The sequence below is a fragment of the Labrus mixtus genome, chromosome 3 (assembly GCF_963584025.1).
Source record: "Labrus mixtus chromosome 3, fLabMix1.1, whole genome shotgun sequence".
Classification (NCBI taxonomy): domain Eukaryota; kingdom Metazoa; phylum Chordata; class Actinopteri; order Labriformes; family Labridae; genus Labrus; species Labrus mixtus.
Window position 1 is genome coordinate 19,075,123 of NC_083614.1, and position 11,225 is coordinate 19,086,347.

Below are 11,225 nucleotides of genomic sequence, written 5' to 3' on the forward strand. Positions count from 1 at the left end.
TTTAATTCCATATATTCAAAGTTTAATTACGTATATTAAAAGTTTCATTCCATATATTCAAAGTTTCATTCAATATATTAAAAGTTTCATTCCATATATTCAAAGTTTAATTCCATATATTCAAAGTTTCATTCCATATATTCAAAGTTTAATTCCATATATTCAAAGTTTCATTCAATATATTCAAAGTTTCATTCAATATATTAATTTCCTGAACGGCTTGCCATAATATACAATATTTATACAGTATATATTATGTATATACAAAACCCTTAAATACAAAAACCATGATAGACGATGCAGCGCCAGGCCACAGGGGGGCAACAGCTAATGATTGAGCAGACCACCACGGTCACAACGTTATCACCGGAACGGATGTAGTGTTTAGCTAAACTACCCAATGCTTAACCGTAACAAAGCCCGTGTGTGTTCTTATTGACTATCTTTGTAGCTTTTAGGGATTGTAAAACACTTCCAAATTTCGATATTAGAAAAAACATTTCTTATATAAGCGTAACATTGCTGTTTTTGGCCGCTAGTGTAGTTTAGCTCTAATGACAACATCGGCGTTAGCCTTTAGCTTGTAGCATCATTTTGCACAGTAATGTGAAGTAACCACAATCACTTCATGTGCGCCCGTAAATGTTAAAACGTATTTAGGTTTGAAAAGACTTGAAAGGTTACTTAACAACAGACACAGTCATGGGTACTGGAGCTGATGTTAGGGATATCCTGGAGTTGACTGGAGGAGAAAATGACGGTCCGATCAGTAAGAAAGATCTCATCAACTCGGACAAGGTGAGAGACTATCACAACATAGTGAGACCAGATATTGTGCTTATTCCTGTATTCACAAGTGAGCCATGTAATATGTGCTATTTCTTTTAACTAAAAGTTTATAGTTACAAACTGTGGTGTTCAAAAACACAGGACTTTGCCATTTGCTTTAATGTAAATACTGTAAAAACTCCACATAATAAGCCACATAATTACATTTTTTTATTATCATGTTTACATCAGCCTCTTTTGCACTACTCACCACTGCACTACTATCTTTTTTTAGTCTTGTACATATTAGTCTTTGCTTATTTTATGTTTATTTTGATATTTAATTTTATACCTTTGTACACAGTTCAACAAAGTAAAATAAAGCTGATTCACTAGAAACTATAAAATGATGTGTCGCTTCAACATAACAACCTGTGTTACTTTATCCCGTTTAGAAAAAATCCAAGAAGACAACGGAAACCCTCACCTTCAAGAGACCAGAGGGAATGCACCGAGAGGTCTATGCTCTACTCTACTCAGATAAAAAGTAAGGGCTTCTTTAAGTCAATTTATGTACAGTTCCTCTCCTACAAGTCCTGTGTTTTATAACTGCAGTGCTTAGAATTGACTATTAAGTTGCCCGTAGAAGGGATCCAGACGAGTGAGAGAATTTTGTCTCCTCAGGGATTAATGGCTATTTAAAAAAAAAAAAAAAAAAGGAGAATGATGTAAAAATCTCAAAATCCATTTTTATGGAGTGTGTTTAATAACTACTTAAGACCAGTGGCATCCCAGTGATTGGCTTGATCTTATGCCTCAATTTGTACGTGCTTCATATCCTTATAAAGCCTTTTTCAGAAAAATAAAAGAACTATATATACAATTTTTTTCCCCCTTGTTTTATTTGCCTGTTTATCTCCAGAGATGCACCTCCACTGCTGCCCAGCGATACAACTCAGGGCTACAGGACAGTCAAAGCCAAGCTGGGCTGTAAAAAGGTTCGTCCCTGGAAGTGGATGCCCTTTACCAATCCGGCTCGAAGGGATGGGGCTATTTTCCATCACTGGAGACGTGTGGCGGAGGAGGGCAAGGACTACCCTTTCGCCCGCTTCAACAAGGTAGAGATGACTCCTTCTGTTATCGTGTAAAAGTCAAGTGTCTCCTAATTCGTCATAACACTTATGGAAAACACACACCAAGGTTGGCTTATTTATAGCTACAAATGTTGATTTTCAGATTCAAACACAAATTGACTCTTTTCTCTTATTGAGCCTGATTCTCTCTGTTCTCCTGCCTGTTTTTTTAGACAGTACAGGTACCAGTTTACTCGGAGCAGGAGTATCAGATGCATCTGCATGATGATGGCTGGACTAAAGCAGAGACGGATCACCTGTTTGACCTGTGCAAACGCTTCGACCTTCGTTTCATAGTTGTCCATGACCGCTACGATTACCAGCAATACAGAGTAATGAACGATCACTTATCAACAGTACTCAGTGTGACTGTATAACAAAACGAAAACATTTGTAAATGAAAACACATTTCCTTGGTAACAGTCTCTCAATAATGCTTTCAGAAACGTTCAGTGGAGGACCTAAAAGAACGGTATTATAACATCTGTGGTAAGCTGACCAAGGTTCGCGCAGCTTCAGGGACAGAGCCAAAGATCTATATCTTTGATGCAGGCCATGAAAGGCGCCGCAAGGAACAACTAGAGAAACTCTTCAATCGCACACCTGAACAAGTTAGTTTGTTTCTTTTTCCTATGCATGTCAAGGGCAAACAAAATATCACTGCTGTTGTTAATGCAATAATGCCTTTTGTGAAAAAGAAGCTGACCCTACAGATTTTAAAATTGCACTTCTCCTGTTTTCCCTCTAGGTGGCAGAAGAGGAATATCTTGTTCAAGAGCTAAGGAAGATAGAGACTAGGAAGAAAGAGCGGGAGAAGAAGGCCCAGGATCTGCAGAAACTCATTAAAGCGGCTGACACAACCACGGAGTTAAGGCGAGCAGAAAAGAGAGTTTCCAAGAAGAAACTCCCTCAAAAAAGAGAAACGGAAAAACCGGTAAGAGATGCACCAACACTAAAAGAGCAAAGTAAAGCTCAAGCCAACTGTTTGTACTTAAGAAATGTTCATCGGCATATGAAAAGACTGTTTGAGGGGGAGAAGCCTGCAGTAGTAGTGCACAGAAAGAATCAAGATATTCTAATATGTTATTAGTAATATTATGATAGAGCAGCTGTGTGTAAAATGAGCTGAGCTGGCTCTTGTGTCTTCTTCTATCAGTGTGCAATGACTGTCTGATATATCTGGTCATACTCTGGTCATATATCTTTTTAAGTTTGAGGTGTCATATATTTTCTCTAAGCAGTTTTTCTTCTTCTAATGCAGGCTGTTCCAGAGACGGCAGGCATCAAGTTTCCTGACTTCAAATCAGCGGGAGTCACTCTGCGCAGTCAGAGGGTAAGTTATAGCTAAACCTGATTGAGACTTTCAAACTACAAATGTCAGTTTACTGAATCTTATCTTCAAAGAAAGACCTGTCTGAAAAAAGAAATCAACTTGAAGTAGTCAGAAATAATACAAAAGCTCTGCTTGAGGAATGTCCTGGACAGTACTTGTATACACGATCTCTAAAGGGCTAACGGTCGACTTTGTGATAAATATAAAAACAAATTAGTTGAACTTTGTAAAAGCAAGATTATTTTTAAAGTTTTGCAAGAACTGTTATTATCAAAACAAGTTTAGTGAGACTTGACCCTGCAGTTGATATATGTGAGGAACCAGGATATCTGACTTGAGCAGGCTATCTCTCATTAGCATGGAGATGATTAATTCTGTTAGTGACCAGCTAATATCTGTAAGACTTGGCAAGAGGACTCTTATTCATCTTCAAGACTGATGAGGAGCAGCTACTCTCTATGGAAAATGCATTAGCACAGCTAAAGGAGTGGAGAACCCGCCAGCCAATCAGTCAGACAGACTTCAGTGGATAAAGACATTTTGATCTGGCCCACTGAAGTGCATTTCATACGAATTAAAAGCCCCGAGGTGGAGCTGTTTATCCTAACATCTCCAGCACCTTAAATCACACTGTGTGTGTCCGTGTGTTTGTGTGTGGTTCAGATGAAACTGCCAAGTTCAGTAGGCCAGAAGAAGATCAAGGCCATTGAGCAGATCCTGATCGAGCAAGGAGTGGGTAAGTGTGTAAAAAAAGCTCTCTGCTGACATTTCAAATGTTTACATTTTCAAATCTCCTCTGCAAAATACGTTTTTTAAAACAACCACACAGAGACATACTCTGACTGAACAAATATAATGTTGTTTAACGACAGTAGGGCTACAAATAGGAGCTATTCCTTGACAAACAACAACAAGATGCCAGCAGAATCTCAGGGGTCTTCATCTGCTATCTGTCAGTTTTATGATAAAAGTCTGGGTTTTTTTTAAAGACGTGGATTTTTATCTGCATTATTTAAACCAAGGGTATTTATACTGCTGGAAAGACCTATCAAGGCTTCTCTGAACACAACTTAATACACAACAAGGAAGCGTTTAAGATCAAAAGTATGTGCGAATGTAAGTCCCAGTGTGGGATATTTGATGATTACACAATCATTATCATCTTTTTAAACAATGACAATAACAATATTAAACTAGATCTTTTGTGTGTTATAATAATATTTGTATTTATCTTTGATTTTGTGTCTGTCTGTCTGTGATTGTAGATCTGAACCCCATGCCCACAGAGGAGATTGTTCAGATGTTCAATGAGCTGCGTAGCGACCTGGTGTTGCTGTATGAGCTGAAGCAGGCCCACAGCAACTGTGAATATGAGCAACAGATGCTGCGTCATCGTTATGAGGCCCTACTGAAGGCCAGCAGTGGAGGTGTGTGTGGTGGAACTATAGGGTCTGGTCCAGCCTCTGCAGGACAGGGTGGAGAGGTCAATGCCACCAACAGCACCACAGCAGCCACCCCCGTTGGTGAATCTCAGTCCTGGCCCTGTGTGGACAACATCAAGGTGGAAGCCAAAGAGCAGATCATCGATGTTGTAGGAGCGCCACTTACGCCCAACTCTGTAAGTCTGGTCAGCTTGGACCCAATCTGGTTTTTAGATCCAAAGTTGAGTTAAATCTCTTTATGACAGTTTCCTTTTCCACTTATTAATTGTTCAACAAGTTAAGTCTTCTCAACTTTTTCAGCCCGAGTCTCAAGTTAGGTCAAGTGTTCAGGCTTAAAACTCTCATGTAAGAAGGGTTTCATAGCACATACATTAAGGTGGGCTCAAGTTCATGTCTTAAGTTTGATGCTTTCACAATTTATGATAAATAGTAGTGACATACTGTATAAAGGGTATTTTAAACTGTCTCATCAATGTGAAGATTCAGTTTTCTTTTTTCATCAAGATAACTAATCATGGCACCCAATCATAACTCTGAAAAGGAAAACAGAAACTGCACCTTAAAAGCTGTCTCACTTTAGTAGTTGTTTATGTCTTTCATTACATGACATATACTATTTATGGCCAGTTTGCCTGGAATTTTAGTGAATACATTCTAGTAAAGGCCATTGATTGTAAACTACTCTTATTGGATGTGATTGTTTTGTGTCACTTTGCAGCGCAAAAGGAGAGAGTCTGCATCCAGCTCGTCTTCAATCAAGAAGGTGAAGAAGCCTTGATGGTGACTGGAGCAGCTGCTGTTACACTGTGGAGGACGAGGTGAAGTGTTGGTCACAGTAGAGATGCCTACAAGTTTAACAGTTGGACAAGAGGGACACGGGAGCAGGACACCATATTGCTCTCCATTAATGTAGAAGCGCCATGGACTACACACACTCACACACATACACACTCACACACACAACTTTCCACCTACCAACGGCAACACTCCCACCCATCCCCGTCTGGCCCAGCCTGCATCTTTGTGACAAAGGCAACAACTGAGTGACATTTCATTCCATTACTGCACGTCTGCCTGCCTCCACCGTAGCTCAGCCTCAGATGAGGTAAGATCAACTGTAAATTGCCAGGCTGAGCTAATCGGGATCCGGGAAGGAGGCGGGAATGACGTGGTAATTGAAATGAATTGGAATGAAAGGAGAGACTGGGGGAGTGGGAAGACTGAAAGCCAATGTTTTTTTTTTTTTGGTAGCCTAATCATGCCATAGTGTTTACTGGAAATGTGTTTTGGTGTTAGCTGTTAGTACCCCTAACCCCTACAGCCGCCTCTCAACCTGGACCTCTCCTCACTCTCTTATTGATGCTGGGTCCATCTTTTGCCTGTGTTTCGAATCGTTGGAGCTGATTTCTGTTGTTTGTCCTCAAGTGATCTTGAAGTTGTTCGGTCAATGATTCAATAAACCTCATTGTTATTTTTTTTGTATCTTGCTTCGTGTTGTACATGTTTATACGCCACGATGGTCCCGTTCACATTCTAAGGATGTGTCGCTCTTTCTGAGATTAGGTCTTAACTTGGAGGCAATTAGTGCTGAATACACATTTGCTGGGGAAATTGTAAGATCATGACATTCTTATCTTACCTGTCATCTAAGTTAAGTGACAACTAATGACTTCATTAATATGATAATTACGCAGTGATCATTCTTAGGTTTGAACCGTCACTTAAACTTCATTAGGTCCCCCTCTATAATATTGCTAATTGCATGTCAATTATGTGATTTAGCCCACTTAGACATTAATTTCTATGCAAATTTGTAATATGTTTGCCCAGAGGAGGAAAGCACTATGGCCAGGGCATTTTGTAAGAATGCATGTAAGCTTTACCAAAATCTAAGTATTTCAGAAGCTTTCATGCAAACTCGACATAACTCCAAGTTCTTCTAAATTGCACTTTTTATTTTTGTCATTTGATGAACTGAACACACTTCAATGGTGACTTGCATTATAAATGAAATACTATTATGATGACCTATATTAAATAAATAAAGTAAGTTTATTTCAGTGAAATTTCTGTTTAAGGCTCGATCCTTAAAACAATAAAGGCCTTCTTTCTCAACTGTTATGGCCAAACGATGCATCTTAAACTAATAACATTTTCATTAACTACTCTAATAAGCACAGTTAAGGTTACAGGAACAAACCCAACCACACATTGTAGACTGTTTGATTTAGAGAGAGAGAGAAAAAATGAGTGAGAGAGGGCAAGTAAACATGGGTAAAATGGATTCTCTGTGTCTATATTTCATGTTGGAAATTGGCTCATAAATCCAGTGGTTTGATCTATGGAACCCGTCGTTGGTTGAAAAAACCTCCGTAAATGTGTAATTTCTCCCTTGACAGCACACAGCCGAAAGGCTATCTTTCTTTTGCTTCCTCCTCCCCTCTCGCTTCCCCTTTTTCTCTGTCTCTCATTCTCGTCCCCTCTCTCCTCCAGCCGGCTGTTGGATTATTGCTCTGCTCTCGTCCCCTCTCTCCTTTCATGCCCCTCTGATATCGGCTTTTCATCACAGCTCGTCCATTCATCAAAACTGGGCCTCCTCTCTTCCTCTTTAATCTCTCTATATCTAAACCCATCTTAAGTTATATGGCAGGTATCTTGTAAGATGGGCTTCAAGGAAGTGGAGGTTATTAATAAATACTAGTCTAAATTGAAAAAAAAAAAAAGAAGGTGGGCAGGGGTGCATCACCAGCCATGTGTGAATGATAAAGCGCCCATCTTGCTCCATCCAGGCTACAGTGTATGTTGTGTATCACTGATGTGAAAAGCATGATGCAGAACACAGCGGCTGAGTGTCTTATTATATGGCTGTGATGGCATCGAGATGGGATCTCTTTATCAAGCGCAGGCTCAGGCTTTAATCACGGCCTAAGAGGTACCATGGCTGTTTATCATAATTGAGCTGTATCCAGGCTAATCGCTGGCATACGTCACTGTCGAGGGGTCGCTCGGCAGCACCGGCAGGCAAAACTGGTAGAAGTGATTGAAGACACAGTTAAGAGGAAAGATGTGTACTGAGGGACATAAGGCAGGAAGAGGCAGGTAATAGCCGATGTGATAGAAGCCTGTTTGAATACATCACGCCTTGAGGTAATCGCTGATATGACAATGATTAGATTGTCAATGCCTCCTTGCTGTGGCATAGTGCTATATACCTATCATGTCAAATGCAATCTCTGATTACTGCGAGGGAAAGGGGCAGGAACGGTGTAATAGAAGTGGAGGTAAAGAGGCTGGATGATTTCTCTCTTAGGGTTGAGCACTTACTATATAGCATGTTCAAATCAGACTTCCACCTTTGTGCCCCTCTCTCATCTCCATATCTCTCACTCTGACTTTAACCTCCTGCTGTATTGAGGTCACCTTGAGGGACAAAACTTTTAATCATTGTTACACATCAAACTCACCCCTCTCCCACCTCCCCTGGGATGCTGAGCTGCAACGAAGGGAAGGGGAGTTGGAAATCACATTCGCCCACAGGGCTGGACAGTGGAAGTCATTTCCACTGGATTTTTTTTGCTGGTGGGGGAAGTCCTGCTACAACACAAACCCAATCACTGGCGCTAAGCAGTGCTTACAGCTAGGCATTAACCCCTCTGTCCACTCTCCACGTGAAAGCCCCGGGGAGGCAGAGGAGAGTGGAGTGGAGAGGAGCGGAGCGGAGAGAGTGGGACTAAATCTAGACTACCTATGCTGCTCTTGGGAACATCTTCGGTCAGGTGTTGATGTCTTTCAAGGTGTCCTGCCTTGAGGATTTTATTAGGAGAGTTTTACTTTCATGGTCATATACAGAAAGTACAAAGACAAGCTGAGTGGATTTAGGTGAAAGAATTTAAACCTAGTTTGATTTCAAGTCTGGAAAAAATAAAATAGAATCAGGCTTTATTAACAGAAACTCAAATCAATCTGTGTTTACACATGTATGATCTGAATAATGCAACTGGGAACAAAAAACAAAGCTAAGAAACCAAATGTAAATAATTTTTTTTTTTTAAAGTTATATTTGTTATATTTTTTAGGCCATTTGCCTTTATTGGTTAGGACAGTGGAAGAGAGACATGAAATCTTTGGAGTAGAGTGTGGGTGATGACATGCAGCATAGGGCCGAGGTTGGATTGGAACCCTCAGGTTCAGGTGCAGGTTACTTTATTTGTACCTGTAGGTAAATTTGTCAAATGTAAAAGTGCTGAGGTGCATAAAGTGCACAGGTTCCAATGATACAATTGATAAAACAAGTTGATCTGTTAAAGTTACAGAGCCGAGAACATCAAAATAAACGGCCGCCGCGACCAGGCCTTTTAGCCTCTGTACATCGGGTGTGCAACATAACCACTAGGCCATCTGCGACCCATTACTGTAAATTATTATATTATTTTACTGTGTAGTTTGATTGTCCCAATGATTTAGAATTAAGAGCATTTTCTTTTAAGTTAACTGCACATGGTTGCAAGAATGTCAAGTGAAAAGACTCGTTCTGCTTATTTTAATTTATTACATTTTACAATGTAAGGCTGAGCAGAAAGTGTTTAGTGGGTTTGACAAAGATTTTATGACCAAAGATGAAGAGCATACAAGAAAACGATGTGTTAAAAATGTGAAATCATTCTCTTTGGGTTTATCATACCTTTGCCCCTTTCAAAAAACACATAGTCGCATTAACAAATCTGATTTTACATGGGCAGATATACATCTTAATATTAAATCAGAGAAAAAACAGACAGTGAAATGTTGATCGAACTAAATTCAGTCCTTATCGTGTGTGTCCATATAGACTTTTATTTTATTGCCTGGCCCAAACATGCCAACAAGTTGAAGAAGGTGGTCTACATTGGGGTGAGCAGAGTGTGGTCTGATCATGTCAGAGCTGGGATTGAATGCCAACCATAAAGGAGATCAGGTTAGACAGATCAGCTCCGCTCTGTTCTACCATCAGCCCTCAGAAACGAAGCAGTTTGACTTGATTTGTCAGCGACAGATAGAGGCCACTGAACAATATGTGACTGAGTTACCTCTACAAACTTGTGCAGAGAATATCCCTGTCTTCCCTGCACAAGCACAACTCTAACAAAGAAAAAAAAAATCCAATTTACCATGTGGATCCACAGCTGTCACGGCAGGGGAATTAAAAATTACCCATAAGTCACTGGGGGTGCTGAGCAGGTCAGCGCATTGCAGGGATGCTAACATCACTCTGGGGTGCAATAACAAAAGATTTTAACCTCTGACTTCCTTACTCGAGCTCCTGACAGAACACTCTCCTCACCGAGAGCAGCTTTCATCAGGCTGGTTAACAATCTCTGGTTGAGTCCACGACTCGACTTACTGGTACACACCTGCCTTTCTATTCATCGCTTAAATTTCTCCCTGACACAAACAGGAAGACATGGAGGAAATGTCAGCATAAATGCACTGCGTTCCACCCTGCTGGCTCCTGGAGCAATTCCTGTGATGCTTCATGGAGGGGTTGCTGAGTTCCTGTAACTGCTAGCTAGCATCCGGGTGTCATCACCCACACAGGCTTGACTGCTTGCCTGGCTGGTCCGCCACCGCCAGAGCCTCAATTACCTGACTGACGTTTCATTAGCGGCTGCAGCTGATCCCGTGGCTGAGAGGCAGCGGGGTGCAGAGGAGCATGGAGTGAAAGAGCGCGAGAGAGAGAGAGAGAAGGAGGGGGGAGCGCATTACATTCTCATGCGCTGTCAGAGTCATAGCCACTCATTACACTGCAGTCATTTAGTACATGGTTTTATTGAGCTAGGCTGTGTATTCTTAAATATAGTTTGGTGGGTTTTATCTGGTGTCACTAGTTCTGAGCTTACATTCACATCCCTGTCTTGGATTTTTGGAGCAGCAGAAAGTGTGAGACGGTGTAGTTGAGTGTGTGTGTGCACGTGTGAAAAGGTAGCAGCTGTGAGATTAATCCATCTAGTGCGGTGTACTTATCGGAAGTTTGTTGCTTTCCACGTTTCTCTATATATCTGTTGCCACATCTTCTGTAATCATACATGTACTTGTGTGTCATGTGTGGCCTCTCCATCCCCGGGGTTAGTGAAGACCATGTCAGAGATGATCCAGGTTAGAGCCAAGGCGGGCTTAGTGAGACCCCCGGCCTGAGCTCCTCCACAGAGCCCACGCTTGGCTGGCCTCTCCTTCCCATTTGTCATCCAGGGCCAGTAAGACCCCCAGAGAGATTAGGGCAGAGCAGAGAGACTGGAGGAGTAGCAGGAATAAGAGGATCAGTTAGGCTATAAACACAGACAAGTTTGTGTCTCTCACCCACTCTGGCGCGCTGACAGTTTGTAATGGCTGTCAAAAGTTCCCTATGCGCCGTACATCTTCCTTTCACAGACACTGCAGAGCCTGATACTGTCTTCCCTCTTTTTGTTTTTAATACAGGTAAAAGAGCTTCTATTGGTTTGATCAAATGCGGCATGTGCTGTAAAAAGCAGGCCCAAGTTAGACATTGAATAAAGGCGTTAACTGTATCGACCC

General features: G+C 41.1%; 1 protein-coding gene across 1 annotated transcript; it reads left to right on the forward strand.

Annotated features, from left to right (window-relative positions):
• Positions 1–346: 346 nt before the first annotated feature.
• dmap1 (DNA methyltransferase 1 associated protein 1) lies at positions 347–6,152 on the forward strand. The gene is made up of 10 exons (XM_061033559.1): positions 347–798; positions 1,224–1,315; positions 1,691–1,886; positions 2,075–2,233; positions 2,345–2,512; positions 2,650–2,835; positions 3,163–3,234; positions 3,898–3,970; positions 4,500–4,852; positions 5,395–6,152. The coding sequence occupies exons 1-10, from the start codon at positions 703–705 to the stop codon at positions 5,452–5,454; spliced, it is 1,455 nt and encodes a 484-aa protein (XP_060889542.1). The 5' UTR covers positions 347–702; the 3' UTR covers positions 5,455–6,152.
• Positions 6,153–11,225: the final 5,073 nt, after the last annotated feature.